Source organism: Mugil cephalus, chromosome 16 (assembly GCF_022458985.1).
Source record: "Mugil cephalus isolate CIBA_MC_2020 chromosome 16, CIBA_Mcephalus_1.1, whole genome shotgun sequence".
Classification (NCBI taxonomy): Eukaryota; Metazoa; Chordata; class Actinopteri; order Mugiliformes; family Mugilidae; genus Mugil; species Mugil cephalus.
The window spans coordinates 23880751-23899848 of record NC_061785.1 but is presented as its reverse complement, the minus strand read 5'-3'; the positions used below and the strand labels follow the sequence as shown (position 1 = coordinate 23899848).

Below are 19098 nucleotides of genomic sequence, written 5' to 3'. Positions count from 1 at the left end.
ATAACATATATGAAAAGCTCTTGATTTTCTTGCTAACCCCATGAATAATTTGTGGTGTACCAAGATAATAATGATTTTTACTTTTGTTAGTCTAATGGTATAAGATCAAGTCATTTTTTCACTTACTGTAACAATATCAATAAAATATATATTGTGCTTGCTTTCTTGTTTTCTCAAAACATTCAAATATGACTAAGACAATCCTGGGTGCAGGAGAACCGTTTGATGTGGGCTTGCGCAAGACACCTCAGCTATGGATGCAAACCTGTGGCCTATTAATCCCAAAGATGCCTTTCTCCACAGACTCCCCAACACACTTTTCAGATCCCAGATAACAACTAGCCCATACGCAACGTCACTTCCCAAGACTCAAGAAGAAAACACAAATATATCTTTTTACTCAGGATGGGAAAAATAGTAACACACAGTACTGGTTCCTGAAAAAAGTAGTCAGATTAGAGTAACACATTACTAAGTACTAAGTAAAGCATTACTGGTATCACGGACCAACAAGGGAGGAAATTTTAATGACCATGCCATACAACCTTTAACAGTCTATGCTGTCTCCCTTTGTTTCATCCGCAACCAGTCACTGCTGCTGGAAGGCATATCATTAAATATCTTTAAAAAACATTAAATCACTTTTTTCATTTGGGCTGTTTATATGTTAATCTGATTATGCTTTGCATAACTTCCAAGACTAAAAGTGTCTGTTTTGTTAATACGGATTTCCCCTCTTGTTTTATGCCACTTTACAGGGTCCGTTTCCTACTTGGGGGTCGTCATGGAGAGTTCAAGTTCCTTCCTCCACCAGGTTATGCCCCTTGCTATGAGGCTGTGTTGCCCAGGGAGAAGCTAAAACTTGAGGCCAGTCAGAACCAGACTGCAGCTAGAGATCTTCTAGGACCAAACATCACCTTGAGTCAGGCAGCATTCACCCCCACACCTGTGGACACCAGCCAGGTACAGACATAGTCAGTTTCTTCTTCTTCTTCTTCTGATTTATAGGTAGATTGAAACAACTTAATCGATGTCTGATGTGATATATAGAAATATTTTGATTGTCTCTCTGTATCATTAGATTGTTCTACCACCCCACTTGGAGAGGATCAGGGAAAAACTTGCAGAAAACATCCATGAACTGTGGGTAATGAACAAGATAGAACTGGGCTGGACCTATGGTGCAGTAAGTATCAGACAAAGGGCTGTACATAATAATCTTAATTTAGATAGCATTTTTGAATGCAGTTTGCAAAGTGTTTCACACAGAGTAGCATAAATAAAATAGACAAATCATCAGATACAACAATCTAGAAAAGAGGACTTTGAAAAAAAAATCTCAAATTCAGACAGCCTGAACCAATCACTCACAGTGGGAGGCTGCTAGCTGCTAGCTAGCTTCCTCTAACAATATAGATGGCTAGCAATGAAATACTAGTTATAGACTCGCTACACATCTCAAACTTCCCAAATAAGGACTGTTTCTTGAGTTAATGACTAACAGTGACTGACAAATTGAATGCCTTCAGTTTAAAGGCTGACAGAAGACACAACACACCTTTATCTCCCCTCTATACAATTGCACCACTCACTACCGAACAGGCTTCACCAACTGAAGAAAATAAAAAAGATATTTACATTTACATGCTACTCTGTCCATGTGGCCTTGCATATGTTGGACAGACCAAATGCTTTCAGAAACAATAAATATCAGAACACAAAATATGTACAGGTAACCTGGAATTTGCAATTGTACTACAACATGCTCAAGCAAACCATAGTTCACCTTTTCCTTCTAAGATTATATGGGATTCAGTAGGTCTGAATGGCTAATAGAGGAGGAGATTGTCTCAATAAATTGTCCCAGAGAGAAATATTTGGAATGGACACGGTGAATAACATGATGTTGAATGGACTCTGTAACATTTTGAAATGTACAAACTTTGTGAACATCATCCCAGTGATTGTGTACTTCTAAACAGACTCATGGGATAAAAATAATAATAATACTAAAAAATAGTTCCGTAATAATTGGAATAGCATTCAGCTGAGTATTAAACTTGCCCTTGTATATTATATAGCTGTATACCTCAACTGCTCATTGCCAAAATATGTAAGGGTGATGTGTAAACATTTTTTTTTATGCTCATTAAAATTTTCTACATTTCTGCATTAAAATGACTCAAATTATCAGCTCATTAGCTCATTTTTATACAAAAAGTCAGGGATTTGTCATACTCTGATCTCCACAGTGCATGTCTAAAAAGTACGGATGCTACAAATCCAGTCAGACAGCTAATAATGGAGGAGATTTAAGACAACTGTTGCCATCCACTGGAGTGGTCAACCTTTGGAAATCAGTACTAGATGCCAACTTCAAATTGGACAATTGCACAATTCACCATAAAGTGTAGAATATAACAAGGAGATGATCTGTCCCTCCCGCTGTTCTACATAAGCCTAAACCCCCTCAGCAAGATCACTGGTCAGGGTAATTATGGATACTGCCCAAGGAATGGTGCAACTACCATTCCATGAATATAGGATCTACAGCAAAGACATTGGCATATCATTTGTATCATGGCTATGGAGTTGTGACTCTTTGTCAGCCTAAATAAAGAACTGAGGTTGAGGTTGTCATTGCCCTCATCTAACTGAATTTCAAAGTCAAATTGCACTGTCTGTAATAAGAAATAATAATTGTCTGACAGCATGTCTGTGAAGGTTCTCAGTCATCCAGGTCATGGTAATCCAAAAAGCGTTGAATAAGGTCAGCTGGACTTGTAGAATTTCTTGAAGACGTTTCGCCACAAGTTTCAACAACATTCACACATTGAGCCTCCAGGTTCCCATGGACAATGGCCTCGTTAGAGCTCTATTCATAGGGTAAGTTAGCCTGGGCACTCAGTTCCCCCCATTCAAGGACAGGTAAGTATCAGCCATTATGGTAATTAGTGACACCAGTTTCTGGTCAAGCAAGTTTCTGGTGGGTGTTACCCACAGAGATTTTCCTATTTAAACCTCAATTTCCCACTAGTTTATCAGAACTGAAGAAGCTACTCGGATGAGTGGCGAAACGTCTTCAAGAAATTCTACAAGTCCAGCTGACCTTATTCAACGCTTTTTGGATTGTCTGACAGCATGCAATTTGGTGTCTCCTTCTCTTTAGAGAACACTCTTCTTACTACCCTAACCTTTTTGGTTTGATGTGCATGTACATTTCAGGTACGAGATGACAACAAACGTCAACACCCATGTCTGGTGGAGTTTTCCAAGCTTCCAGAACAGGAACGAAGCTACAACTTACAGATGTCTCTTGAGACTCTGAAGTAATGCATCAGTGCAATAAACCATATAAGATGTTACATTAGATGAAATATTTATCTGTGGCACCATAAAATCCCAGTGTCAAATGGTGTGTATGGTAGCAAACCCTTTATTTCTCAAGGTTAAAAGGTTAAGGGTAAATTAAAATTCTTCTTAATCCTATTCATGAATAATTATTTCTAAACTGCATTTATTAATGGCACTTTATTTTCTGAGTAGTTTGCAGCAGAATTAGTGATGGTTGAAAAGCTCTACTAGGTAATTTGGATTATTTATGATTGTGTTTGTTTGAATTACAGAACTCTCCTGGCTTTGGGTTGCCATGTTGGTCTTGCAGATGAACATGCTGTAGGAAAAGTCAAGAGCATGAAATTGTCATCCACGTAAGTCACCACCAGCAATTGGTAAAAACTAACAATATGAATGGTACAATTCAACAAGGACTTAGACTTGGACCTAGACTAAGACAGACCTTAATGATTCACAAGGGAAATTGATTGGTCAAAGTAGCTTAATTGTTTCAAAAAATTAACTGTTATACAGCTGGATAGAGTAGTGTTTACTATGGCAGCAGAGCTGAATCAGTCTGCTGCAAAATGAGCTCCTCTGACCTGTAATGTTTAGTGTAGTGGATGGGATGGATTGTCCATGATGGAGAGCAGTTTATCCAGTGTCTTCCTGTCCCTTATTGAGACAAAACGACTCCTATTCCATGCCAATCACATGTCCAGCTTTCTGGATCAATTTGTAGATCCTACTCATGTCTTTTTTGCAGGTACTACTCTCCCAACAAACCACAACAAAGTACAGGGCACTGAACCCCCAGTTGCTCCCAGTACAACTGACACTGGTGTGTGAATGTGTGTGTGCTTGTGTGAGTGAATGGGTGGATGTGCCTCTGACTGTAAAAGCGCTTTGAGTACCTTTGAGTAGGTAAAAAGGTGTTATATAAAAGCAAGCAAGACCATTTCCTGGTAGAAAGACTCTAGTAAGTGCACACATTGAAAAATCTGTTGTCCATGGTGTCAAATACACATTATTACTTAAAGCAGAATGATAACATCGTGGTGGATATGTTCAGCCTTCAAGTCAAACCTGACCAATTCTACAACATATTCAGTTTGTGTCTAAGAAGACTGCACAGGATTATGTGAAATTTCATTTTTGTAATGAGGGGTCAATGATCTGACTCCACAACTGGTCGCTAAAATATCTTTTCTGTCTTTTTTCCTGATAATGATATAGTCAAGCAGGTACAACAAGGAAGAATTTCGATGCACCTAAGATGTTTTTAATAAGTAGGCAGGCCGAACATGTTTTTTGTAATAGTATGGTTACCAGTAGCAGATTTCCTGAGAAGCAGGGCCATTACTGTTGTGCACTTGCCAATGTCATGTTTAATGATGTTAATGACTCATTGTCCACTTATCTGGGTCGTTGATTTAGTTGTCTAGGACTTCCTGAGTCCCTGGGGCCCTTGCCCCGCCTGTGGATCCCCTGGGCCGCTGCTGTTTCTCGGCCCTGCTACCAGGGACCTGGCCCTCACTTGCCTCCCTCCTAAATTGCACTGATCTCACACTCTACCATACACTACGTCACTTATTACAGCCATAGCTAGGTACACCACATACACCCAACCCAAATTTTTAATGCACCACACCTTGGGTGACTACCCAGGATCGGTCATGGTCAGGGTAGGCTGCAGGACATTAGTGTGCTGAAGTCCTATGACCTACCCGAACCTCCCTGTCTTAATGCACCACACCACATCCAGGGTCACAGGGTCATGGTGTAGGGTTTTGCTTCCTTATCAGGGACTGAGGAAGCACAGTAATAGGAACACTATCACTTTTCATTATCCCTTGGCATGGCTCGGAGGGTCTGGACTTCCGCGGGCAGGGGCATCTAGGGCTGGCGGTCTGTGGCCCCAAGGCGGTTGGTTGGGGTAGCTAACTAGGTTCTCTGGTGTCCGCTTGGCTGGGCTTTGTCTCCCGGCGCTGCATGCTGATGGGTCTGGGACTCGGTTTGTTCCGGCATTGATCTGTTTGGGTGGTGGCTCGGTGCTTCCCCTCTCCCTTCTGTGGGGGACTGGGATCTCTCTGTGGTGGCTGGGGATTCCCTCTTCCTGTGGTCTCTCTGGCCCAGGTGCGCCAGGGGCATGGGACCGGCACCTTGGCCCCCAAGGCCATCGGCCTGTCCCTTATTGGGCACTTGGTTGGTGCCTGTTTGTGGGGACTTCGGACGTCGGTGGCGGTGGGTGAGCCCCGTCGCTCGCCATGTGCGCCGGGGTGTTGGGTGCCCCGTGGGGGAATGCCCACGTGCATGTGTGCCAGCCCATGCTGGATCACATTAAGAAGAATTGATGAGTCCTGGCTATTAAGGGCTGGACTGCTCTTTCACTCCATCACTATGTGCCCTATCACAGACTTCTCTCCCCTATTGGGACACCCTTACCCCCCTGGACTCTCTCATCCCTCCAGATATCTAGACAGCATCTTCCTGTACCCAGTCAAACCTGAGTGAGGTGATTTGGGAAGCACAGAGCCCTACACACCACCAGTTCCTACCAGCACCACATGCCTCTCTTCCACTGTCTATCCTTCCAAATATTTTCTGTCCTTTATTCTCCCCCTCTATTCACTGAGGTGTAGCACTGCCCTCCCTGCCACACAAGGTCACTGCACTCAATAAAGATCAACAGGATAGTTCCCAGGGAGGGCTGGTGATGGTCACACTCACACACTGAAGTAATAAAGCTTTCAGCTGCATGATATAACTGCATCAATCTCATATAATGTTGACACCCTGTGGTGTTTAACTATGTAGACAAATGCAGAAGAAAAAAAGATTTAGTTGTCTAGACTTGTGCATAAATTAGTTTAAACTGAGTACTTGTGCAGACTTATTTGCACTCTTTTATCCAAAGACATGAAATTCCAGTGAAAGGATAAAGTCAAGATGACTGGATGCATTAGGATGCATAAGTTGCCAGAGATTTGCCAGAATTGGCAAGTCTGGTTCATTGGTGGAGGTTCCTGTTTAGTTGCCAGTAACCAATCACATTATGGTCTTTAACTGAGAATATGTTAAACTATTTCTGTGCAGCTATGAGCTTTCCAGTGGTTACAAACCTGCTCCCCTGGACTTGAGTCATATCAAACTGACGACCGCCCAGGAAACTATGGTGGACAAACTGGCTGAGAATGCACACAACGTGTGGGCAAGAGACCGTATCCGACAGGGCTGGACATATGGCATCCAGCAGGTGGGAGTGGCTGACACACACACACACACACACACACACACACACACACACACACACACACACACAGAGCACTGTGCAAAAGTTTTAGGCACGTATGGAAAAAATGCTGTAAACTAAGAATGCTTTCAAAAAATGGAATCAATTAACAAAATACCATGAATAAACAAAGGAGAAAACTAAAACAAATCAATATTTGGTAATAAGAATCCCCTAAATAAGATTTAACTTAACGTAAGTACAGTCACGATATAGTCTAACCCATAACATTTTCTGGGTTGAGACTGATGATGCATTACATATTTATTTGACCTGATAAGTGTGCGTGTTGTTGATTGTCTCACTCCAATCCTTTCTTTTAATTGCCTAAGCCAAACCAAAGTTGTCTATGACTGGCAGTGGGTGGTATGTGATAAAACCTCAAGTTAGATTTTTTGATTTTTCAGTTTTAGCAGCCAAAAATGCAGCAAGATGATATTTTCATGGTTGAAAGTGACAGTGTTCGCCTCAGGCTTGTCTCTGTTCTGCCTCCACCTAACATTATGACGTCACAGTCTCGTAGGCCATGAAGGGGTCTTATACTATATACACAATATTTACAAGAATTATAAAATAAATCATTTGAAATAAGTGAATACAAAAAAGATTGTCCAGACTTTTGTCTGTTGCATACAGATGAGGAATTGAACAGGCGGATGGCTTAAGGCAAGAAAGAGTTTGTTGAGACACCGGAGTTGTATAAGTCTCTTGGAGAAGGTTCTCTTGTGTGTTTATTATCTGTTGGAGAGGTTTGTCAGGGTTATTCATGATTGATGTTTGTTAAGTGTCCTCCTCTCCCCCACCACTTCCTCTCTGCAGCCAGTGACTGTTGGCGCCACTGGCTGCAGTGCTTTTCCCCCAGCAGACCACAGCAGAGAAAAGGGTAGCAAAAGAAAAGAATAGCATAATCATCATGCCATCTTAGTTAGCTGAGACAAAGTCTTTATTGTAAAAGAACTTTACCACTAGAAGACAAGCACACTGACAAGCACAAAATTCGGTTGTCTAGACTTGTGCTTAAATTAGTTTAAACTGAGTACTTCTGCAGAATCATGTGCACTATTTCATCCAAAGACATGAAATTCCAGTGAAAGGATGAAGTCAAGATGACTAGATGCATTAGGATGCACAAGTTGCCAGAGATTTGCCAGAATTGGCAAGTCTGGTTCATTGGTCGAGGTTCCTGTTTAGTTGCCTGTAACCAGACATGTTATACTATTACAATGAAAATCACACAGGCCCTCTGACATAATATGTTAAACTATTTCTATGCAGCTATGAGCTTTCCAGTGGACACATCCATGTAGGTCAACCCAGAATTTAGTTTGACTTTTGTTTAAAGTCAGTTAGAGCAAGTAATTGGTGACACCAAAGAAAGATCATTTGTTTGTTATATAAATGCTTGCTACTTCCCTGAGCATATTAGCAATAAATGATAGTTTGATGATTCTTGATTCTTAAGGATTATCATGCCTTACTTAGTGGCACTTAACTGACAATGATTCTGATAGAGTAGTTTTTTCCTCTCTCATTAGGATGTGAAAACCCGTCGAAATCCTCGGCTGGTCCCGTACACTCTACTGGATGAGAGAACCAAGAAGTCCAACAAAGATAGTCTGAGAGAGGCTGTCAGGACTCTGCTGGGATATGGATATAACCTGGAAACATCTGACCAGGACAGTGGTACAAAACTACTAAAATTTAATACATTCCTCACTACAGTGAACCACATAAATTACATTGCTATTCTTGCATTTTTTGAAAATCTTTGTTTCACAAAAAATAAACTCAGCAATTCAAAATGCTCAAATTATATTACACCCTATTGCATATAAGGTGGGTAAAAATGAAGAGTATGGGTGTATAGAATGCAGGATTAATGAGAACATTTATTCATGTGTAAAATCCACGAGCTGTGTTCTGAAATAACAAATCACGTTATGGCATATAGTGCATACTGTAAGATCTGTATAACTTCAACAGTATATTCTCAAACCTCTTCCTCCGTATGCCTGTTTTTCTGCCTCCTGTGGGAAAATTACATATAATAATAAATGTGTTATATCTTATTATATTTACGGTCTGTATGAATAATTGTGGTTACCTGTGACACAAACATTAGTGAGCTTACTACATAAGTGTCAGAATAAAGATATATGTTACTTTGTCAGAGAAAATTCACCTGAAACAAAGTAAAAACTATACATTTCTGTTTTTGCCTCAAAAACCCCACATCATTTAGAGTAAAAACCATCCCGATATGTGGGTTAGTAGCCCAGTTCAAATTTAAACTAGTAATGTAAAATGTGATGAGTAACTGTGCAAAAGTAGATGATGAATCTGAACAATTGTAGAGATGTTTTAGCCCATTTATGTCCAGGTGGAATGACAAATTATGCCTTTTTGTCACATTTTGACACTGTATGTGCAATTAACCTTTCTCAGGTACCAGATTGAAAAAAAACAAATTTAGTTGCACTGATATCACTAAATACAAATACAACAGTTTTTACTAATTCACCAAGACCGCGTGTAAACAGAGGCCTTCAGTGAAACTCAGAGGAGAATATCCCGACAACCAATTGGTCAGTCAACAGTGGAAATAAACAGGCATTTATTCTTAGATTTTTATTCTTACAGCAACAGCTTAATTAGGCAAGTCATGTCCACTTTTGTGTTAGCCTTATAGCCTTAAAAACAAGCTCTCCACAGCAGTGCAAACCATTTGAGGAAATGTCACTCGAATGTCACTGCACATTTACATCAAGACAGCATGCTCAGACAGAACAGAGCCTGACTTAATTCCAATTCACCGGTTACATGACTTTTGATCGGTTTGGGAAAACTGAAACTGAATGAAATTTCATTCGGTTTGGGACTGTTTATTCTGATGCAAGTGTTTATATGGAGCATTTCATTTGGCTAGGCCAACTCCTCCAGGATAGCACATCACCCATCAGCGATTTTCATAAGTTTTGCTGTGTATTTCAGCAATGTAGAGGAGAGGAGTAGAGTAGATTCCATGAGACAGATAGTTACACTGTGAGAGCTGGACTGTGCAATAGAAGGTCCTAATGTTGCACTGCCAGGGCCCTACAAAATGACCTCCACCAGGCCACTGGTGTGAATGTCTGACTAAATAATGATGGTGGTCTGAGAGCCTGAGGTCCTCCTGGGCCCTGTGCTCACCACCCTACACCGTGGAGCTCGATTGACATTTGCATTAGAACATCCGAATTGTCAAGTCCACTATTTGGTGCCCTGTGCTTCTCACATATGGAAGCAGGTTCAACAGTTTGTGGCCATTGTAGGTTGTTACACGATACCACCCAGTTTAATCTGAACAACCTTACTGTAATTGCAGGTGAGGTATTTGGTTGTTAACAGAAGTAAAGAAGCCACTCGAATAAGTGGTGACTCTTTATTAAGAAGTTGAATTTGTTTGTTATAGCATTGTGTTTAGACACATATATGTTAAACTATGGAAAAAGTATGAAATTGAAAAACAGACATTTTGCAGGAAAATGCCCAAGTACAGTGTGTAAGAGAATGTATCTTGAAAATGTATTCATTATATTTGTCCTATTCCCTCTCTCCCTTCCTTTATACATCCCTCATCCAACAGCTCAATCTGACTTCAGCAATATGTCTGCTGAGAGGTTCCGCATTTTCAGAGCAGAGAAAACCTACTGTGTTAATACTGGGAAGTGGTACTTTGAGCTTGAGGTAAGACGCAGTAAGATATAATAATTATTATATACGGACCAACATGCTAATCATGGTTCATTATTGTATTTATTTGTAATGCATCAGTTGTTTAAAGATCCCCTGAGGGATCATGGTGAGAATTTCTTTGAGGACAATTTTTGCATTACCTTGCAAGGTAAGTCCCAAGGTTTCCCAACAAGTCTTAATTGCATTATTGCAATTGCGAAAATAAAGCCACAAAAAAAAAAGAGGAGGTGGTTCAGACAGTATTGTTCATTGTATATCAGTGACTGTTTAACATAATAATATGGGGAGTTGTGGAGTAGTTTTTAGAGGTGCAGCTTGGGGGCTGAAGGGTCCCAGGTTCCCTCCCGCCCTCTCCATGGCTGTGCACCTAACCCCCAAATTACTGCTCAGGCACAACCCACCTGAAGAGCAGCCCAGGGATCTAACTGTATACAGTACTGTGTGAACAAATGAATGGGTCAGCAGGAACAAATTTATCCATTGTGGAACCAATTAAGGGTTACAATTTATTTTAAATATTTATACATTTTTGGCAATCCAAAGAAAATGTCATGTTATGTCTACATTAACTCAATTACAGCAGGGGCATTGACTGGAGAGGCATTCGCCATTAAAAATAATAGCACTTGTTTAATGTTTCATGGTTTGAATTTTTGTCTATTTAATGTTTATGCAAATGTACAACATCACTTGAAATAGACATTCTTTTGCTAAAATGAAGTTTTGCTGCTGAGCAGAATAAGATATGAATAACAGCATTGAATGTCACTTACAGTCCTTTTCAACGCTTGATCATTCTTCATCAACTTGTTGCCCTGGTAAAGGGTTACCATATGAAATGCCAGTGCTATTGACAGCCCTTATATACTACATATATGTACTTTCTATTGCATGTGTTTTTTGAGCCACCATCATCTGTGACCCCAAGCAGTGCATGGTGGCTTGCCTGTCAGCAAAAGTGAAACAGTGTTTAAATTTTAAGTCTTCCGTTATGAATGCAACTCGTCAAACGAAGCTTTATTGCTTTTATAATACAGTGTCTAGGTATAATTAACCTATTTCTGCTTGTTCTTCAGGTATTAACAGTTGGAGAAATGAGGGTGGGCTGGGCCAGGCCAGGATGCCTGCCAGACCAGGATCTAGGATCTGATGACCAGGCCTTTGTCTTTGATGGCTTCAAGGTACACGGTTTCTTTACACAGTCGGACTACAGACTGGTTGTTAGTTATTATGTAAATTACTCTTTTGTAATTTTTGTAGTTGATATATTATCATAATTATTATCATATTTAGTTTATAATAGAAAACAGTAAGCTCAATTTTGCAAATGAATTATTCTTTCATAGTTAGAATTATGATCAGTTTTGACCAGTAACACAAATCATAACACCAAACTAGTTTTCTATTCATAAGAAAGCAACTGCTTATAGGAATCATTCTTTACATCATAAATGGCAGTGGTGTAGCAACTCATAATGCAATAATGGCTCTTAATGTAATAATCAACTTATAATGTAATAAAATCATAAGTGCATAATGTAATAACGGCTTAATATACGTGCATACTGTAATAACTTATTACATTATGAGCCTTACTGGTGAAGCTCAACAGGTCTGAAGTTGTTTAAGTGATTTATGAAAAAAAAAAGTTAAAAAAAGTATTGATGTATGAAGATTTTATGGCAGTTTCTTTATGTGTGAACATTTTTGCCACGAAGGTGTCCAGAGGGTAGGGAATTTGAGGAGGGCATGAGGGTAAAGATACCCAGGGTGGATCTTGTCCTCTGTTGGAGCTCCGTGGCCGGGGAGTTGTTTCACTACCTTCTTCTGCGACTTCTGTTTCCCGTATGAAATATGTGTTGTTGGGACTGAGGAACTTCTCAAAGTATTCCTTTCACCACTGGACAATAGCCCCAGGTAAAGCCAGCAGCTCCCCGTGCTGACCCCACCAAGAACAGTGCAGGCGAATTGCTGCCTGATGCCGTTGAGGAGCTGGACAGTTTGCCAGGGCCTTTTTGGAGCCAATCGATTGTCTTCCTCCATAGTCTCCCCGAACTCCTCCCACGCCCAAGTTTTTTGCCTCCACAACTGCCCCACAGACCAACCATGCCCTGTAGGCCTCCTCCTTCAGCCTGATGGCTACCCTCGCCTCTGGTGTCTACCAGCAGGTTCGGGGGTTTCCGCCACGGCCAACACCAGCAACCTGGGCAGTAGCACAGGAGGTAGAGCAGTCGTCCAGTAACCCAAAGGTTGGCGGTCCGCCCTATCCCTGGTCTGTCCGTTGTGTCCTTGGGCAAGTCACTTAACCCACCTTGCCCCCAGGCATATGCTCCCTGGTACATGATTGCGAGTTGGTGATTGGCCTGCGTCCAACCGCCTGCCAGGGTGTGACTGTGTAAGTGAATGAATAATGCATACAATTGTAAGCACTATGGGCATATAAAAAATGGAAAAGCGCAATTATTATTAACCTTGCGGCTGCAACTCACAACAGCTGCCTCTGTAATGGTGGAGAGGAACATGGCCCACTTAATGTCCCCCCCCAGGCTCTGTCAGAGGTGGGAGTTAAAGACCATCTTCACAGGTTCTTCCACCAGGCATTCCCAGCAGACCCTCACAATTCACCACCAGGTGGTGATCAGCTTTATCAATGTCACTGTTTGAAAAAGTAATTAAACAATACACATTTGATATACAGCTATTTTTTCAAAGTAGGACAGAACTAGAGGTGGAATTATGTGCAATTAATTTAAATGATGTTACTGGTGTAATGGGCTATACAGATCATCTCAATGGTAATCGCCATTACCACTAACTTTGATTAAAGTGATCGTAAGACATCTTGCTTGTGTCTAAGATCCTGTATACTTATGTGCTAAAGGTCCAGCGCTGGCACCAAGGCAATGAGCACTTCGGGCGTGCCTGGCAGATAGGGGATGTGGTGGGATGCATGGTGGATCTGAAGGAGCACACCATGATGTTCACACTGAATGGAGAAGTTATGCTGGATGATTCTGGATCTGAGCTGGCCTTCAAGGATTTTGACCCTGGCGAAGGTCGGTGCTCTGTATTGATTAAAAAACTGAAATATACAGTAACCCACTACTGAACACCACAAAGTAATTGCACTCATTTACTACATAATTTCATATGCCTTGCTACAGAATTTTACTATCTTCAGAAGTAGTAACAATGTATATGATGATAACATTTGCTTCACCATTAAAATTTACTTCATAGGTTGCCATATTTATTTCTATTTATTTATTGTCAACAGCTACAGCAAGGAAAATAAAGCTTGTATAGTGAGGTTCAGTAGGGCTCTCTTCAATAAATGTTAGCCCCAGGGATCCCCAGAAGTGATTAATCCAAGTGTGAATCATAGAAAACAGTTTGAGTTCTTCTCGTTCCACTATAAAATTTCTGACTCAAGCATTGCTGTCGAAGTTCTGATCCTTCTTTCACACAGATTTAATCTGTTGGTTTTACTTCAGTCCTTTGACCCAAGGCCCCCAATAACAGATTTGATTAAATAATTTGAAAGAACCTTGGCGTCAATTGCATTCCACTCTGAAAAATATGTCCGTGTTTGTACTTTATGACATTTTCAGAATATTTCTTTTTAAATGTTCTGTTGTGCATGGTTCCTCATTTACAGGGATTGGAGGTAGTAATTTCAGTAGCTGATTCCTTCTGTCTTTCCCAGGTTTTATCCCAGTGTGTAGTCTAGGTGTGAGCCAGGTGGGAAGAATGAACTTTGGTAGAGACGTCAGCAGTCTAAGGTACTTCACCATCTGTGGCCTGCAGGAAGGCTACGAACCCTTTGCTGTCAACATGAACCGGAACATCACAATGTGGTTCAGCAAGAGGTTGCCTCAGTTTGTGCCTGTGGCCCCCAACCACCAACACATTGAGGTGAGGGTGTCCTGAATAACATGCATGTATTAGCTGGACTCTGCTCTTGTCATAGATTTTTGTGTATGCGTTTTCCTTATTTGTTTCCCACAAAAGTGTTGCATACACTACCTAAACAGTAAACATAGCAGATTATCATGCAAATTGGCACAGACACAGACAGAACAAATGTTTCTTTTTCAGGTGACGAGGATAGATGGAACAGTAGAGTCGTGTCCTTGCCTAAAGGTTACCCAGAAGTCATTCAGCTCACAGAACAGTTACAGTGACATTACCTTCTACAGACTGAGCATGCCCATAGAGTGCGCTGAATCCAGATCCCCATTTAAAGGCAGCCTTTTCTCACCAAACAAGGTAACAGATACTGTGTGTGCATATGTACATGCATTTTTATTTCAAATGTATTTACTCAAATGCATGCTATATTTTTCTTTTTTTATATATATACTTTGTTTTACTTTCATATGCCTCTGAACCAACAACTGTGGCTGCATTTAAAGAATTATTTCAAATTTGGCACTGAAGTTCACTTGGACTGCCAGTAGTGATTTATTTTGGTGCTCAAAGGTCAAGTTGAATCTTCTGAATAGAAGATATCTCGAGTACTTGGAAATGTCAAAGGAGGATTTTTCCATAGCACCACAGTCTCCCCTCAGACTTTGATAATATGTGCATACTTTGTGATACTTTTACTTGATTCTTTTTGCTATCTATAAAACATTTATTGAGATATAGAAAATAATTTGCGTAGCTCCATAGATGTTAGGGTGGCAACGGCCAATTTGACATAATGCCATTCCCACATTAGGACCTAATTGTCGGAATGGCAACACATAAACCTTTAATCAAACGTCCCATCATTCCGAAAATTTTTGCCTCCTAAGGTTGGAATGGTGGTATGTTATCCATTTTTAAAAGTGCTGCCATTTTTTAATGCTGGCATCTCATGCAACATTAATTATTACAATTAACATGCAGAGACTGACAACTGTGATGCTTGTTCTATTAGCCAAAAAGTCGGAAATTAGATAACAACATTACGATCACCACCATTGACGAACGATCTCCTCCCTGTCCTTTTCTAAAACTGTTAGGTTATGATCAGACATTAATGACAGACAGCCATAGATGTCGGAACTAGGGGTGCTGGGCCACACCCCCCCCCATCCGCCCTCTGCCCTTCATCAGCCTCCCTAACCACACCACAGCATAAATAAGGAATCTTCCTCAGGTGCTGCTCTCCTCGCTGCTCTGTCGGACCTGGGTCTCTGTTTCCATTGCGCTGTAGCGTTTCACTCCCGTCAATCAGAGCATTTTCCCAGCGTGTGCTGCAGTCCGTCTCTGGTCCATGAATCTATTACATTACACATCAGATTTATACTGAAATAGTGATCGGAGTGTTTGATTGAAAACCGTGATGGTCTGCTTCCCGTTCAGTGCACCTCCTAATAGCCATCTTTGTGAGGACACTCATTGGCATAATGCATTTCCTAGCCCCTTACCCTAACCCTAACCATCTCAACTAATTGCCTAACCCTAACCTAATTGTAACCTTTACCCTAAAACTGAGTTTTAACCTTCAAAACAGCCAAAAAGTGAGGCCAAAAAAGTGAGGACCGGCCCAAATGTCCTCACTTTACACAAATTTCCTCAGTCTGATGGTATGAAACTTAAACTGGTTCTCAGAAAGATAGCTGTACAAGAACACACACACACACACACACACACACACACACACACACACACACACACACTCGGAAGTATGCACATGTCCCTATGGAAACTAAAACCGTGTCGGAATGGCAGGCGAAACTTTGTCGGGAAGTCCGTATGTCGGAATGGCAGCATGTAACCCAGATGTTCTGTCTGCTCCCATTTTTTTTTAAATCAAACAAGATAGAGAAGTAATGCATAGGAACCTTACACAAATCAATACAAGTTCACTAGTACAACAGAAAAATAAAATTAAATGTGTTGTTTTAAATGTCAGATCTCTCTCATCTAAATCTCTTTTAGTGACTGACTGATAATTGATCATCAGATTGATCTATTTAGTTTGAATGAAAGGCCTGCGGGATGATGAATATGTCAGTTTAAATGACTCCACGCCACCCAATTATAGCAACTATCACATTCCTCGAAGCACAGACCGAGGAGGAGTGGCAGCAATCTTCCACTCTGATTTATGTATTAATCCTAGACCTAAGCAAAGCTATAATAACTCATCTAGACTGGAAAACACAAAAAACAAATCCACCTGCTCCTTACTCTTTAGCTGACTTCTCTGAGTTTTTATGTAATTTAGCGCTTACAACAGATAAAGTCATTGTAGTAGGTGACTTTAACATCCATGTTGATGTTAGCAATGACCGTCTTAGCTCCTCATTTATGTCATTATTAGATTTGATCGGCTTTTCTCAGAATGTAAATTGTTCATCCAGGTAGGAATGGATAACTGCAGGCCATGAATACTGGGCAAGTTGAGGAAACCATGACAGCAGAGGGGCGGTCTGATAGCTGAAGGCGCTGCCTCCCATTCTACTTTTTGAATCTCTAGGAACCACAAGTAGTCCTGCACTTTGAAAGTTCAATTCTAGATTTTAAAGGGAGCCAATGAAGAGAAGCCAAAACTGGAGTAATATGATCTATCTTGCTCATTCTTGTCAGTGCTCTTGCTACAGCATTTTTTTGCGGGGGGGGGGGGGGGTGAAAGAAAGCAGTCCAGGTGCCTCGTGCACAAAGGGTGTGTGTGCTCAAAACGTTGCATGCTGTCTTTTTTATGGCAACATTCGGATGTAACAAGAGTGAAATGACCATGGAAATGTGCGTGCCCTCACTTTCAAAGGGTGCGTACGCCAAAACGTGTGGTTTAACTTGTTCCTCAAGGCATAGTTAGACCTGTGACAATGATCAGTAACAAACAGTAAAATGATCGTGGAAATGTGCCGCGCCTCAAGCAGACTTCATCCGCTGTGTAAGTAGGTATCTACAGATGTACCCCGCCTCTTACCTGATGACAGCTGGGATAGGCAGCAGACAATATTCACACTTTTCCCCCCTTCACTATCATTTTCAAGATTGACTTTTTCCTCATAAATCAATTACCCAACACATTCAAGAAAATACAATCCACCCCATCAAAATCAGAGATCACACACCAGTCTCTTTATCAAAACTGCACATCAACATCAAGTCTCCTACAAGATGGAACTTTAACACCTCACTCTACGAAGATCAAGATTTCACCCCACTGATCAAAAGAGAGTAGGCATCCTTCCTGGAGATGAACAATTCTTCAGAAACTTCACCATCACTCTAGAAAAGCAGTCTTAACTGGAATATTTATTTCATACTCATCATACAAGAAAAAAAGCAACAAGAACAGGAAATGACACTAGAAACAAGAAATAAACAGCTAACCCAGCAACTTATCAATAACCCCAGTGAACAAATTAGGAATTAACCCAACTCAAAACACAACTGGAAAATATTTCCTTTTACAACAACTTAAATATGAAAATTTTCAGTACAGTAATAAATCAAGTAAATATCTGGCTATTATTAGTATTACAACCAAAAAAAGAAAAGGCAATAATTACATCCATAATAAATGCAGCAGGAACAATCGTCCATTATAACAATCTCTACACTTCAAATCTTGAACATGGCCAATCAAAAATAGACACGTTTTAAATAAACTGGACCTTCCAACACTCCCAGCAGAATTAGCTAACTCTCTAGATGCACCTATTACACCTAAAGCATTAAACAAAATGCCAAACAACAAATCACCTCAATCGACACCCTTCAGATAATATCTGTAGGCTCTTCATCTTAATCAACATATCACAGCTTAAACAAAATAAAGCCATGGTCATATCACTAGACGCAGAAAAAGCATTTAACAAAGTCTTTTTTATTCAGCACACTCCACAACTTTGGTTTTGGAGAGTCGTTCATTCACTGGATAAGAATGCTGTACACTTCACCAAAAACCGCAATAACCACAAATGGAATCACCTCAATAATATCCCTCTGCTAAAAAACATGGGAAATCTTTTCAAACATTGGAGCGATTTACCACTTACTCTCATGGGATGCATTGCAACAATCAAAACGAAAATCCTACCTCAAATTACTTATCTATTTTCACTACTCCCCATCACACCCACTGATAAATGGTTCCACACACTAAACACACTAACTACTCAGTTTTACTGGAAAAAGCAAAAAAGCAAAATTTTCACTGTCAACATTACAGAATACAAAATCACACGGTGGACTCAAAAAGACAACTACAAACAACTCATGGCTAGAGATAGAACAAAACCATCTCCATCAATTGAGAAACTGGACAACTACAAAAACAGCATCACAATTTCATCAACTCTGACAGCCTAGTGGAAAACTCACAAAATCACCAAATTACCACTAACACATGTAGATACACTGCAATGTGGCATAATCCAGACCTCCAGCTATATAACTCTCCCATTAACTTTTCAGCATGGCAACAAAAGGGAATCACTCACCTCCATCACCTCTTTAAGAACAACCAGTTTATATCATTCAACACACTAATCCAGAAGTATGGAGTTGGGAGAGACCAGTTCCTCCACTACCACCTAAAATCTGTAATTAAATCTAAAATGAGTATAATCAACAACACATTACAACCCTATCCACTAAGTGAAGAAATTATGAAAAAATGTAAAAATAACTAATTCTAAAAAAAAAAAAAATCTCTAAACTAAATTAATTTCACAATCAGAAACTTCCATTACACTCCCCAAACCTTGACTTCTGGTTCAAAATTAATA

At 40.4% G+C, this 19098-nt stretch overlaps 1 protein-coding gene across 8 annotated transcripts in view; it reads left to right on the top strand.

Annotated features, from left to right (window-relative positions):
* ryr2a (ryanodine receptor 2a (cardiac)) overlaps positions 1 to 19098 on the top strand; it is a 235045-nt gene that overhangs the window by 86249 nt on the left and 129698 nt on the right. For all 8 annotated transcript variants that reach the window (XM_047609639.1, XM_047609637.1, XM_047609638.1 and 5 more), the window contains exons 20-30: positions 759 to 963; positions 1082 to 1186; positions 3226 to 3329; positions 3627 to 3710; positions 6433 to 6592; positions 8164 to 8311; positions 10254 to 10354; positions 11440 to 11544; positions 13245 to 13419; positions 14070 to 14278; positions 14462 to 14632. In XM_047609639.1, the coding sequence (XP_047465595.1) occupies positions 759 to 963; positions 1082 to 1186; positions 3226 to 3329; positions 3627 to 3710; positions 6433 to 6592; positions 8164 to 8311; positions 10254 to 10354; positions 11440 to 11544; positions 13245 to 13419; positions 14070 to 14278; positions 14462 to 14632 (1567 nt within the window). The remainder of the gene's footprint in view (positions 1 to 758; positions 964 to 1081; positions 1187 to 3225; positions 3330 to 3626; positions 3711 to 6432; positions 6593 to 8163; positions 8312 to 10253; positions 10355 to 11439; positions 11545 to 13244; positions 13420 to 14069; positions 14279 to 14461; positions 14633 to 19098) is intronic.